Source organism: Rhinopithecus bieti, unplaced genomic scaffold (genome assembly GCF_001698545.2).
Source record: "Rhinopithecus bieti isolate Rb0 unplaced genomic scaffold, ASM169854v2 scaffold_5273, whole genome shotgun sequence".
NCBI classification, from domain to species: domain Eukaryota; kingdom Metazoa; phylum Chordata; class Mammalia; order Primates; family Cercopithecidae; genus Rhinopithecus; species Rhinopithecus bieti.
The window spans coordinates 283,528-297,889 of NW_016805057.1; the positions used below are offsets into that span (position 1 = coordinate 283,528).

The 14,362-nt window shown below is 37.5% G+C and overlaps 3 protein-coding genes and 1 long non-coding RNA gene across 7 annotated transcripts in view; 3 read left to right on the forward strand and 1 right to left on the reverse strand.

The window, feature by feature from the left end:
• CPB2 (carboxypeptidase B2) overlaps positions 1-9,067 on the forward strand; it is a 51,385-nt gene extending 42,318 nt beyond the window's left edge. For both annotated transcript variants that reach the window (XM_017870961.1, XM_017870962.1), the window contains 3 exons: positions 3,498-3,700; positions 6,000-6,087; positions 8,365-9,067. In XM_017870961.1, coding sequence (XP_017726450.1) covers positions 3,498-3,700; positions 6,000-6,087; positions 8,365-8,549 — 476 coding nt within the window. In that variant the 3' untranslated portion in view covers positions 8,550-9,067. The remainder of the gene's footprint in view (positions 1-3,497; positions 3,701-5,999; positions 6,088-8,364) is intronic.
• LOC108528949 (uncharacterized) overlaps positions 1-9,367 on the reverse strand; it is a 48,233-nt gene extending 38,866 nt beyond the window's left edge. The window contains exon 1 of one of the 2 annotated variants that reach the window (XR_001885347.1): positions 9,167-9,367. This is a non-coding gene — a long non-coding RNA (uncharacterized LOC108528949). The remainder of the gene's footprint in view (positions 1-9,166) is intronic. The other variant, XR_001885346.1, reaches the window with a different exon arrangement.
• Positions 9,359-14,362, forward strand: part of LOC108528948 (zinc finger CCCH domain-containing protein 13-like) — a 47,867-nt gene continuing 42,863 nt past the window's right edge. The window contains exon 1 of one of the 2 annotated variants that reach the window (XM_017870964.1): positions 9,359-9,433. The gene's annotated coding sequence lies outside the window, so the exon portion shown is untranslated. The remainder of the gene's footprint in view (positions 9,434-14,362) is intronic. The other variant, XM_017870963.1, reaches the window with a different exon arrangement.
• LOC108528945 (zinc finger CCCH domain-containing protein 13) overlaps positions 9,691-14,362 on the forward strand; it is a 102,497-nt gene continuing 97,825 nt past the window's right edge. Inside the window, exon 1 of the mRNA XM_017870957.1 lies at positions 9,691-9,725. The gene's annotated coding sequence lies outside the window, so the exon portion shown is untranslated. The remainder of the gene's footprint in view (positions 9,726-14,362) is intronic.

Below are 14,362 nucleotides of genomic sequence, written 5' to 3' on the forward strand. Positions count from 1 at the left end.
AAAATAGTATAAAAGCACAGTGGGAATTTATTATTTCTTAATTTGAGTTAAGGCATTAGGTGATGTTGAATTATGCATTTAAGAACAGTCTGCTTTCAGAAGTTTGAAGATTTTTCAAAGAACTAAAAGTAGAATTACTGTTCGACTCCGCAATCTCATCACTGAGTATATACTCAAAGGAAAATGAATCGATCTACCCGAAAGACACATGCAATCGGATGTTCATTGCAGCACTATTCACAATACCGAAGACATGGAATCAATCTAGGTGTCTGTCAATGGCGGATTGGATAAAGAAAATGTGGTACATACATACCATGGAATACTACACAGTCATAAAAAAGAACAAAATTATGTCCTTTACAGCAACATGGATGCAGCTGGAAGCCATTGTCCTAAGTAAATTAACACAGAAACAGAAAATCAAATACCGTATCGTCTCACTTATAAGTAAAAGCTAAACACTGGGTATACACACACATAAAGATGGGAACAATAGACACTGGGGACTCAAAAAAGGACCAGAGAAGGAGAGAGGGGAAAGGGTTGAAAAAGTACCTACGTGGTACTGTGTTCACCATTTGGTGATGGGTTCAATATAATCCCAAACCTCAGCATCACACAATATATCCATGGAACAAACCTGCACATGTACTCCCTGAACCTGAAAACAAAGAAGTTTGCTTTTAGGGGGGTAGGTGTTAGTTCATTCTTCCCACCCACTCAACATTATTTTTCATAGTATGACATTTCAGAAACAGCTACGAAAGTAAAGTAACCTAACAAGGAGTATGTAACATCTGTATTTTTGGGCTCCATGGAGCCCATAAGACAGAGAAGCTACTGTACCCACAGAAACATCCTCTTCCTTCCAGACCTGGACCCTATACCATCCTATGCACATAATTTTGCCTATTTCCTTTAAAAAATGTAAAATTTCATGATTTTAAACATTTTTAATCTTATCAAAAAATAAGGAAATACGGTAAGTACTTTGTTGTGAGGTTTGGTTTTCTTTTGTTTTGGCAATCAGCTTCACCGGGCTGAATGTTGTGAGGTTTTAATAGGTATTCTGGGGTTTTGATAAAATTAAAAATGTTTAAAGATTAAATTCTTTTTTCTCACTGTCTTGCTTACATAATACAGAATACATACTGGAACAGTTGGTAATAAAAGGAGGTCCTTACAATTATTTTTTATTTTGGGTTTTAAAATTAAAACCCATATGCTTGCTGCTTCTGTTTCTGTTTTTCACTCTTGTGATACTTAACAATATAGCACCATGCCTAAGAGGGGACTGAAAAAAGTAACATAAAATATTTCAAGAATAATTTTTACATTGGTTACATTTGAAATGATACTTTGTACATATTTGGTTAAATAAATTATAATATTGAATTAATCTCACATATTTCTTTTTGTGTGTGTGTGGCAGGGTCTCATTCTGTCGTCCAGGCTGAAGTGCAGTGGCACGATCTCAGCTCACTGCAACATCTGCCTCCCAGGTTCAAGTGATTTTTATGCCTCAGCCTCCCAAGTAGCTGGGATTACAGGTGTGCACCACCATGCCTGGCTATTTTTTTTTTTTTTTTTTTTTTTGTATTTTGGTGGAGACAGGGCTTCACTATGTTGGCCAGCCTGTTTTCAAACTCCTGATCTCAAGTGATCTGCCCACCTCAGCCTCCCAAAGTGCTGGGATTATAGGCATAAGCCACTGTGCCTGGCCTTCTTTTTATTTTTCTTAAAGTAGTAAGTGGAAAATTTAAAGTAAATATGTGACTTGCATTATATTTCTATTAAACAACCCTGGTCTGAGGATTCATATTAGGGCACCACCTCTCTATTCAATGGTTATGTCTTCCCCGACCTCCATACCCAATATATAATCTCTATTCTCTAGAATTATATACCACATAAAAGGGCAGGAATATTCAAAGGTGACCAAACTATGGAAAATGGTTTATCCAATCACCTTATTGGTTAAAAATGAAATACTTCGGAAGACCTAAGATGTTCAGCACATTTCCTCTCAGGGAAACAATTTTTTAACAAACATTAACGTTGTGCTTATATAATAACAGGAAGAAAGCAGAATGAACTTAAATAAGAAAAGCAGGCTCTGTAAGGATAGCAAGTAGCCCAAGAACCCTGAGGCAGGGATGCAGCTGGACTCAGAAATAGAAGGGAACTGGGCCTGGAGCCCTAGAGAGGCTCAGTGAATCCTTTCTCTCCCCTTTTCATCTCTGTGATGCACACTGGCTTCCTTCAGGTCTCAGTCCACATGATGGTGATAATGATGATGATAAACAGCAACAGTTATGAAATGCATACTACATGCCAGGCACTGTGCAAAGCACTTTGTATGAACTAACTCATTTAATCCTCATTCAATCAGCATTTAATGTATAATTTTTCCATTTTGCAGATAAGGAAGTGGAGATACAGATAGATTTTTAAATATTTACCCAAGGCCATATAGCTAATAAATGGTAAAGTCAAGATTTAGAATCCAGTAATTGGGTGCTTAACAATATGCTGTATAGCCTCTTATTTTGAAGAATGGTTACCACCAAGAATATCCAGATTGCATCTCATAAAATAACAGTATTTACTTCATCGGACTGCTGTAAGAATTAAATGAGATGTGGCAAAAATCCTAGCAGAGTTCCTGACGTACAGCATGTGCTCCACAGGCGTCAGCTGGTAGTATTACTATTTTTACTGTCTGTTCAAGAGAGCAGCTAGACTGAGATAAGACTCTTAGTATTGATTTCAAGTTATCTTTGAAGGGATTCAGATTGGCAAAGCACAAGAGTCAGACCCAATCCTGAGCCCCCAACTGTTTGCAGGAAGGGATAATCTCTTGTGTCAGATGTGGCATGCTGGAGCTTCACCCTTGTGAATTAGGGACATGGGGAGAAGTATTGGAAGGCAGGGTACCATCTGAAGTGATGCAAATTATAATCTATTAAAGGAACGAATGAACGTTGGTCTGGCAACAAATACCATCATCCCATTTTATTTACTAAACCACTTTAGCAAGTTAAAAGTAGCACTGAAGGCAGACTTACATATTCTGAGTTGTGAAGTGAGGCTTTTCTTTTATGGGCTATATTAATGGTAGCTTTAAAACTACAAATATCAGAAAAACTAAATTTACAGTGGATTAAGGAAAATGGGGTTTATTTTTTCTCACATAACCAGAAGTCTGGAGACAGGGCTGGTATCTCTGAGACTCTCTTAGCCACTCTCAAGGTCGCAAGGGAGACAGGTGCTGGGAATGACTGTTAGAAGGTCAGCTGTGTGAGCAGATAAGTATCTGACTTCAAAAGAAACATAAACAACACTTAGTGGAAATATGTTCTTTGCAGAGCCCTACCTAATCCATTCATCTAAAAATGTTGCAACATAGATAGGAGAATACGTTGTCTGGGAAACCACAAATTACAGAACTATGTGCATCCCCTCATAATTTCACCTTATCAATTTCACTGCAGAGGAAGGTGCATCCAGTTTCTCATGCTCGGAAACCTACTGTGGACTTTATCCTGAGTCAGAACCAGAAGTGAAGGCGGTGGCAAATTTCTTGAGAAGAAATATCAACCACATGAAAGCATACATCAGCATGCATTCATACTCCCAGCATATAGTGTTTCCATATTCCTATACTCGAAGCAAAAGCAAAGACCACGAGGAATTGGTAAGTGCTACTTAATTATTTTTCTCATTAGCATTTTGGAAATAAAATAACACTTAGTTGAAGAATCAAAACTGGAAAATTTTGTCCTCTAGAAGGCAAATGATAGATGTTTTAAATCATGGTGTGATCCTGTTGAGAGTCACCCTGGGTCAGTGTTCATTAAGGGAATGTAAAGAACATGCCTTACCCTAACAACATGCACTTTATTCTATCACATGGGCTTCCTAAGAAAATGTCAGACAAATTCCTTGAAGGTTAGGAAGGAACTATTCCACTTGACCTGATCTGTATGTGAAGCCGTATAAGCAAGGATGAGTATGGAATCATGCGACAGCTTTGTGGTCACTAGCTTCCTGCAACAGCGAACCACAGATTCAGTCTCAACACAACACTCGTTGTTTTGGGATTAGCAGTAGGAATTGTTCATGCCCTGACTTCCTGAACCCTCAGGGTTTTGGTCCCATTAAAGTACCCCCAATTTTAGCACTGAAGCAAGAGTCTGTTTTAGGAACATAACGGACAATAAAGGAAGTTCAAAGAGGACTCACACAATTTGATACTCCCTGAGCACTTTTTAGCCCAAGATACTGTATGTTTGGGTTGATGGCAAAAGATGCAAGGATTCTTGAAGGATTGTAGCTAGGCTTCGACAAATCCTCATTGCAGATGCTCTTCAGACAGTGGAAGTGTTACATCAACAGCCCCATTCTTGGGAAGGGACTAATTTTTAGGTAGTAGCTTGTTTCTTAGTGACACATTTTTTTTTTTTTTTTCCTGGCTCTCTTAACAGAATAAAATATAGTCACATTACAGGAGCTAGCAATTGCTGATGACAAATATAAGATTGTTTGCATTTTCTGAAAGTAGCCCATTTAGAACATAAACGTACTTGATACTTGAGCTTTTTTCTTCTCAAGGGAAAACTCTTAAGGAAAGCACCTTTTAAAATATTATCTTTGAAGAAATAAAAGGAAATTTATCATGATTTGGGAAATATAATTAGTCTAATTATGCTTTTTTTTTTTTTTTTTTTGCATTACTGTCAGCACACATATTTGATGAGAGCCATTACGTGTAAAATACCTTGTCAATGGATGTTTAAAGAAGCATTAGGTAAAATCCTGCCTTTTAAGAGAATGTGTTATGGTTAGGGAGCTCAACCACTAGCAAATGTTACAAATAGCTGTACTCTAAGGTGACACAGAGTAACTACTAAATAAGTGGCACAGACAGTACAACTCACTTCTAACTAGAATATCAAGGGACTTCATTAATGCATTCAGAGGGAAATGCTGAGATAAGCGAGGAGATAAAGTAGTTACTGTCCTTGAGAAATTTACAGTCTATTAAGGGGGAAAAAAAAAACTATGAATAATAAAGTGCTGTTGATGTCAAAGATCAGCTACATTTTAGACAGGCATTGAAAGAGGATTTCTATAGGCAGACAGGGAAGGGAGGACCTTCCAAGCAGAGAAGTTGGTGTTCCCCATAAGAGGATGCAAAAGTGGAGGGTGATACCATCAGAAAGTAGATTAGGTTGGCTTCTGAAGGGGTGTGACTGTCAGATAAACTTGTATTTCATTCTGTAGACAATGGGGTTCCATTAAAACTTATGTTTTGAACAAAGAGATGGCATAAAATAATATCCACTGATAAATCTGAGTTTTTCAAGAAGGTGACAGTGTATATACCATGATGCTAGTTCCAATTTCAGAAAAGTTCCAGATAAGTGAGAACTTCAGAATAGATTTTTATAAGCTAGAACAAAATGAAGTCAAATGGGGGTCTAGTTATTATCCTGCTCCATACCAGAGGCATAATCTTTTTTGATTTGATGAATCTGTGGAAGTCATTAGACATTTTACACAAGAAGAAAATAGAAGTTGTGAGAAGGATAAGAAGTGAATCATGCATGCATTAGGTGTATGTATGTGTTTAGAGAGGTTGGATTTAAAGTTTGGTGATAATTTTGTTCAGAAATGGAGTACCTCTAAGCCTTTGAAATACAGTTATACTTCATTTTCCATAATAAATGAATTCCCAAAAAGGCATGCGATTTTTTTCTGCAAATTAAAATTTCAATATATTGAAATAGTTTATGTTTAAAGCCACCCAATTGTGATTACCATAAAGTGCACATTTTTAATTTGTTTATCTTATTTATTTGCCTTTTAGATGAATCTAGATTTTCTACATGTACATTTTGATTAAATTAATGTATGATTGTTTTTTGGAAACTTCTACTTGTCATGTTTCAAAGCTGCACATTAACTGAAATTCCATATGTTATTGCTTTCAGTCTCGAGTAGCCAGTGAAGCAGTTCGTGCTATTCAGAAAACCAGTAAAAATATCAGGTATACACATGGCCATGGCTCAGAAACCTTATGTAAGTATTTCTTCTTATGATCTTAGAGAACTTTGAGCTACTAAAGAAATCTGTGTGATCTGTTTTTCTTTGTGTATTTAATTTTTCCGAATTAAATAGGGTCACATGTAATACAACTGAATTGTAATAATTAGAAACAGAAGCATAATAGCGATGACAATGCTAAACAAAGCTATATTAATAAATGAGTTCCTAAAAAGAAGCCAAAATGCTATTTAAGTAATTATATTTATTGCAATAGAGTAGGAATTACAGAATTGGCATCATAATAGTTGAGTGAAGCAGAAACTAGTTCATAAAACTTTTGTATGATCCCCAGGGCCACCATGGAAGGTTGTGCAGGTTGTACCCTACACTAATCTAGTGCATACCATTTGCATCAAGTGTTTTTTAGCGTTAGCCTGCCCCCAAGAGTATTAGCTCATAACACATTACAGTTGATTGTCTTTAACATATATTACACATACAAGAGCTTGTGACTCTCTTAACAAAAAGTTTTGATTAATTTTTGCTGAAAGATATTTAGTGAGTAACTCCTATCTACACACAGTGGGAGGACACACTGATTTTGCCCTTTTGAAGTTTGAAGGGAGATGGGAAAAGACAATCAGAAAAATAAATCTGTAACCAGGCATCAGAAAATGACAGCCTGAAGGCCAAATCCAGGTTTTCCTTTTTTTTTTTAATGATCAGAAAAAAAACAAAAAGAGGCAAAGTGTGGTGGCTCACGCCTGTAATACTAGCACTTGCGGAGGCCCAGGTGGGAGGATCGCCTGAGGTCAGGAGTTCGAGACCAGCCTGGCCAATATGGTGAAACCCCATCTCCACTAAAAATACAAAAATTATCTGGGCATGGTGGCGGGCGCCTGTAATGCCAGCTACTCAGTTGGCTAATGCATAAGAATCACTTGAACCTGGGAGGCGGAGGTGGCAATGAGCCGAGATTGAGCCACTGCACTCCAGCCTGGGTGACAGAGCGAGACTCCATCTCAAAAAAGGTTAAAACTGAATTTAGCATGAACACTAAATGTGTACACATTTTAGTTAACATGCATTAAACTGCAACAAGTCTTCTGGAAATTGTAGCTTTCGTGTGATGCTCCCCAAACTGTACTAGATAATCTAGATGCTAAAATTATAAATTAAAATTTTGGGTCAGACTTTGCCATAATCCTGGACTCAATTTAGCACTAAAAAAAAAAAAAAAAAAGAATGTCAGATTATTCAATTAATGGGGTTGGAAAACCTAACAAGTTACCTAGAAAAAAAATTAATTGGATTATTAATATGCCTTTCACCAAAGTAAATTCCAGGTACAGCATATATTTTCCTGTGAAAACCCTGCATAAACTAAGTTGAAAGCTCAGTAAGGAGAAAAAATTCCTTATGAAAGGAGAAATGAATGAAAGAAGAAAAAAAGGTCTACATGCCAAACAAAACTGATAACATTAATTTTTTTTTTTTTTTTTTTTTGAGACGGAGTCTGGCTCTGTCGCCCAGGCTGGAGTGCGGTGGCCGGATCTCAGCTCACTGCAAGCTCCGCCTCCCGGATTTACGCCATTCTCCTGCCTCAGCCTCCCAAGTAGCTGGGACTACAGGCGCCCGCCTCGTCGCCCGGCTAGTTTTTTGTATTCTTTAGTAGAGACGGGGTTTCACCGCATTAGCCAGGGTGGTCTCGATCTCCTGACCTTGTGATCCGCCCGTCTCGGCCTCCCAAAGTGCTGGGATTACAGGCTTGAGCCACCGCGCCCGGCCTAATGTTGTTTTTATAAGCAATTGATAAAATGAACCAAGTAGACAAATGAGTAAGGACAATTGATAGGAAATATAAAAACCAATAAATATGCCAAACAAAATGTGCAACTAACTGATAATCAAAAAAACATAAATTAAGACAGTTGGATATTATTTTTCACCCATAAAATTATCAGAATTCATAATTCCTATTGATGGTATGGGAAGGGGAAGCGGGCAAATTCATACCCTGCTTGTGGAGGTAAATTAATTCAGTTCTTTTGATGTCCATTTGGGAACATGTCATAATTGCAAAAAGTGCAAAGCCTTAGACTAGCAAATCTATTCTAGGGAAAAATATTCTAAAGAGACAAAGAAGCAATTATGTATAAACAAGAGTACTCATTGTAAAATTGTTTATATTAATTAAAAACTGAAAAAAAATCTAAAGGTATCCAAACAAACATTTAAATGAAACAATTCCCAGTTTGTTAATTAATTTGAAAAATCTATATTTCAACAATTTCTTTCTTCTTCTTTTAGACCTAGCTCCTGGAGGTGCGGACGATTGGATCTATGATTTGGGCATCAAATATTCGTTTACAATTGAACTTCGAGATACGGGCAAATACGGATTCTTGCTGCCGGAGCGTTACATCAAACCCACTTGTAAAGACGCTTTTGCCGCTGTCTCTAAAATAGCTTGGCATGTCATTAGGAATGTTTAATGCCCTTGATTTTATCATTCTGCTTTCGTATTTTAATTTACTGATTCCAGCAAGACCAAATCATTGTATCAGATTATTTTTAAGTTTTATCCGTAGTTTCGATAAAACATTTTCCCATACCTTGGTTTTGTCAGAGAACCTAATAAGTGCTACTTTGACATTAAGGCAGACAAGGGTTCATGTCTTTTTACCTTTCAAAAAAAATTCTAAAAGTCTAGCTACCTACTTTTTCTTTGATTTCCGACGTTTGACTGGCCATCTCAAGCAAGTTTAATAACAAGTTTCATGCTGATCATTGGATCCTACTCAATAAAAGGAAGGGTGGTCAGAAGTACATTAAAGATTTCTGCTCCAAATTTTCAATAAATTTCTGCTTGTGCCTTCAGAAATACAACCATGCATTCCGTTTGCTCCACGGTAATTAGGCGATGACCCGGGAAGGGGAGGGGTGTCAAAAACGACAAACATAGCCTCTTATTCTAGATCAGCTGCTCAATAAACACTGTTGAACGAATGAATGAATGGCTCTAGGTACTGTCAACAACAAACGCCGCATTTTGCGCATTTACAACAGCAGTTTATGGCAAGGAATTACGTAATAAAAAGAGAAAACTCACTTAAATTCACTTTAATTGGGAATTTTAGTTCTCCCGGGCTCCCAGTTTCCTCTCCCAGCATCTCTCACAGAGTACGGACTCTATTTCCACGTGCCGCAGCACTCTCACTCCTCGCATGGGACATTACGCCTAGAGGGCGTGTCCACGGAGGGCGGTGTCTGCGCACTGACGACTAATCTGACGGCCGGAAGCTGCCTGGGTCTGTAGAGGAACAGGGCAAACCTCTGACTTCCGGTGGCGTTTTGAGGCGGTCCTCCTAGCGGCCTGGTAGTGTTTTTGTTGCCTTTTCTTAATCTACAATCTCTTCGTTATTTTTCTTCCTACGACCGAGTTTCGCTTGACCCTGGCGAGGCAGCGGGCGGGTTCTGCTTCTCAGCCATCCCGGGAGCCACTCGCTAGCCGAGGGCCGGTTCCCGGGAGCCGCGCGTGCACCGCTTTCTCCTCGTCGTCGTCCTCCTGGGTCCAGGCGCGGGGACAGAGAGTCTCCTCCCCGGCTCCTCGGAGCGGCGGCGGCGGTGGTGCCTCCGGACTGCACTTGCGAAGGGAGCTTGGGGAGGAAGTAAGCGTTCTGTGAATTGGTGTGGGTATCTGGGGAAAGGCATTGGGCAGACCCGGAATGTGGAGGCCCAGTTATCCCCCATCTTCGCTTGAGTCACTGGGATTTTGAGCTTTCCTTGAGCATCCCACCCTTAACTCTGCAATAGCCCCGGGTGCTCAGATATAATTTCTCGCTCTGTTTATGATTCTGTTTATGATCTGGCACAATAGGCTGTGCCCTTCGTTACCATTTGATGTAAGCACGGGAACCCTTGTGTGGTATTCGTATGTGTGTGCGATGGAAGAGTGCAGCAATTTGCGCTTGAATTTAGATCTTCCTCTATACGCATTCCAGATCTGTTAGAGCAAAACGTCTTACTTGTGATTGGTCTTTTTTTTTCCTTCCTCAGCAGTGATAACGATTTAGGTCCTGGGAATTGAGTGCTACTTTATCTTCATATGCTTTAGGTAGTTAGTTTTGGCAACTGTCAGAAACGGGGGAAAGTGCAATGAAAGGAGAGAGTCTGGCGGCATTATCTCTCTATAATAGGCTAACGCAATTTATGTGGTTTGAAAATTATACAGAGTTGGTAATACTTGAATTATAGTGGTAAGATCTTGTTAGTGAAGGGTAGTCTTAAGGTATTTGGTTATACTATGGGGCTTTCAGGTAATTCGAACTACTTTGGGAGTATGAGGTCTCTTAAGATTTTTGGATTTTAAAGTAGTTTAAAAGTTTGGAAAATATGTTTACACCTCAGGGTTTCAAAGTCCGCGATACCGTTGGAGAATATTTAATGCAGTTCAGTCTATGGGTATATGGTGCCAGTTAGCGGGGTCTAGTTCTTGTAACATTTGAAATTGCTGGCTTTAGTACAATATATTGGAGCGTTTTGTGAATACAATCTATAGATTTTCAAATAATTTCTAATTTCTTAATGAACTATTTAGATTGTAACAGATGACAGTTTCAACTAGAGACTAGCAAAGTTGATGCAAGCTTGTAACAATTTGTGGCTTTAAAAATAGTTACACTGTGAAACTAAGGCTTTCACTGTGTGCATCTGGTAGGATTCAGTTTTATCAAATGTATGCCTCTTACTGGCTTCCTGATTACTGGTCATTCTAAATGAACATTGCATATTTTGAGATTTGCAAGCTTATATGATTTTCATATTTGTAATATGAATTCAACATACTAAAATCCAGCAAGTGGATGTATCTTAACATCTATACAAATTATTAAAATTGTAATGTCATCAGTGTTTATTTATAATATGCATTGGCATTTACATAGAGGAAACACATTGTTTAACTTACGTTTACTTAGAGAGTTGATTTTCAGTGGATGTTAGTCTCCCCATCTCCTCATCTCTCCCAACTCCATCTCATATAGAGGTGGAGCTATTTCTTCAGCTGTTAGTAGTAGTTGAAACATTCACTGCTGTTGATATACAGTCTTTCATTTTTTTTTTTTTTTGTATTTTGTATGTTTGCAGTTCTTTTTAGTTCACTTTAGAGTAGCTACCAGCATGGGATGTCCTCTGTGCAGTCTTTTTAACAAATTGTTTTTTCTGCATAGTGCTACAGTGTTGCTTTGCTAATTCCTATGTAGTCAGCTTAGTTCTGTCAGTTGTGTTTGGAATTTCGTTTGGAATTGTTTTAGTATTAAATTTACGGAAGCAATCCGAAAGTTCGTTTTAGAAAGTTCTTTTTAAAAAGTTCTCTCAAACTGCGCATCAAATAAACTTAATTTTTTCTTTCTAAAAGTAAGAAGTATAAATGTGAAGTTACCTTATTTTAGTATCACCTTTTAATCTTATAAATTCAGAATATAGGGATTTATCCTACTAGTTAGTACATTCGTGTGATTTTAATTGCCTAATCATTTGAACATTTCCTAATATTATGCCACTACTCATCCAGATTAAAGTGTTATGCTTTCACTTATGCTTCCAGTAGATGAGACATGAAAAAGATAATTAATTATGGATTGAAGTGAAGATACTAGAATGGATATGTGTTTATTGACAAGATTTTAGTAATTGAGCTCCTGGAGGCATTATTCAAGAAGAGACCCTTTTGTATGCTTCTCCTTTCTCAGCCATAATTATAATGTGAACCTCTGAGTACAGTGTTATTCTAAGTTTTCCGGGGCAAGGGAGCAGTTCCCATTTAAGACCCTCTTTTGTTGTGTCTTTATTAATAGACTCAAACTTTGTGTCCCGGATTTTCTTTTTCTTTTTCTATTTTCTTTTTTAATTGAAAAGAGATTATAAATACTTCAGATATTCATTTACTCTGCAAATGGAGAGGAGAAATAGGAAAATAATGGAATAGACTTTCACTAGTGCCACTGTCTTTGATAATGCTCTTGTTTGGGAAAGACTTGATGGTGTGGGCGCAAGTGTGATGGCAACTTAAACCAAACAATAATTTGAAAACAAAAATGGAGGAAAACCTTCATAGAAGAGTAAATTCGTAAGTTATTTGTATGACCTCAATTTCTGTTCTCTATGATAGGAAAGACTTTAGTGTTTACATTTTATCTTATTGTTTCTAATTTTCTCATATACTTTGAAGCATTTACTTCTCATGTTCAGGCCTGTTCAGATATAATTTGAAAAAGTTTTCCCCCGCTTAAAATCTACATTTTAACTGTTGTGGTGTTCATTTTCCTTTATGGGCCCAAAGTTTTAAATAGGATTGAAAATTCTAATTGTCACATTAGTTGGTAACGTTTAGTTTTAATATATGTAAAAGGAAATGTTTTCTGTTGTAGATAATGTATATATTTTAGACAAATGGGATTTTAACGTTATATATTGTGTTCTTTGCAAGCATGAAGCATTTTGTTTATTCAACCTCATGAATGTCTCATTAGTAATATTTAAGTGACTTTTTATTGTTGACTACTTGTGGAAGTTTTTACATGGATGATCAGAAGAATTCTTTCAGTTAGAAATCTTCAGTTTCTACTTTTTTCACCAGATGTTTTATGCACACACACATATATCACACTAAAGAACATTTTATTAAGAATATATGTGTGTGTGTTTGTGTATTATTGTTGTTATTATTCTTGTTTTAAATGTTCTGTCCAGGACCTTGCTGTAAACCAGACCTTGTACTCCGATGCAGTGCTACTTCAGGGCAAAGTCTGGTACTCTTGGACTCTGAGAAAAAGGAGAGAACATCTTATTTATTTATTTATTTATTTATTTATTTATTTATTTGAGACAGTCTCACACTGTGGCCAGGCCAGAGTACAAGGGTGTGATCTCAGCTCTCTGCAACCTCCACCTCCTGGGTTCAAGTGATTCTCCTGCCTCAGCTTCCCGAATAACTGGGATTACAGGTGTGTTCCGCCACACCCAGCTAATTTTTGTATTTTTTAGAGACGGGGTTTCACCATGGTGGCCAGGATGGTCTCGATATGTTGACCAGGAATGGTCTCAATCTCATGACCTCGTGATCCGCCCACCTTGACCTCCCAAAGTGCTGGGATTACAGGCGTGAGACGCCGCCCTCGGCCACATTTTGTTTTTTTGTGTGGTTTTTTTTTTTTTTTGCCACATTTTTACTTAATTTCATTTCTTCCCTAAATTGGAAGACTCAGTACAGTAGTAGCTGGAAGTGAAATTCCTGGGATAATTACTATGTAGATGAATCTTGAATAGTTCTTGATGTCACTGGTAAAAGCAATTTTGTCTCTGTGCAAAGAATATGGGGGTAGGGTGACGGAGGTGAGGAGGTGGATCATTAGTCTTCTCTCAAGTCTTTCATAGCAAGTCCAAACCCTTGAATTCTTCAGAGTTTGTGTTAGGGAGTCTAGGATTGGAGAGCAGCTCTCAGACCAGTAAAGCAGTAGGTCAAGGGAGGAGAGTAGTGCTGAATCAAGCAACAGAGGACAGAGCAGGAAAAGAAACTGTAGAGTTAATACTTGGAACCCTCAAAAAATAAAAAGAAAGGAGATGATAGATGACCAATGTTTTAAGTATAATAAGTACAGTAATAAATAGCCTGTTGTCCTAACTGGAAACCATTACCATTGAAATTTTTGAGGAAGACTGTGCTGGGAATGGAGGCATGTTGGGGGTAGTAGAGATGTTAGGGGCAGAACTAACTCATTTCCAGTGACAGTGGAGGGAAAAATAAAAAATTAATGTTAATGCACTTGAGGCAGTGTGGTGGGATGGTGTGCCTGTTTTGAAATTTAAGGAAATTTTGGAACCTATTCAATTTTGTTTATTAAGAAATGTTTTAAAAATTGAATTAATGGTAGAGGATTACACTGTATATTTGTATATTAATATAGCAATATATAATGAAACTTTATGTTTTTCTGAAACTTCTTATACATTGTGTGATACGTTTACTTTTTACTGAATCATGCTTGGATATATGTTGTTAAAAAAGTGTTTTCTCAGTTAATGAAAGCTCTGCATTTTCTAGATCTTTCTTAGCTCCACTTCTCTTAGCTTTCAGTTTTTTTATGCTCAGTAAATCAAGTAGATAATAGGAAATTTTACCAGCTTCTCTGTATGTTCACATTTCGACTGAGAATGAGTCTAAGAAAAATTAAATCAAAGATTGTCTTATAATGTTAACACCAGTGTGTAGGAATGGTGTGTAGTTCCTTACTTGGAGAACAATTAA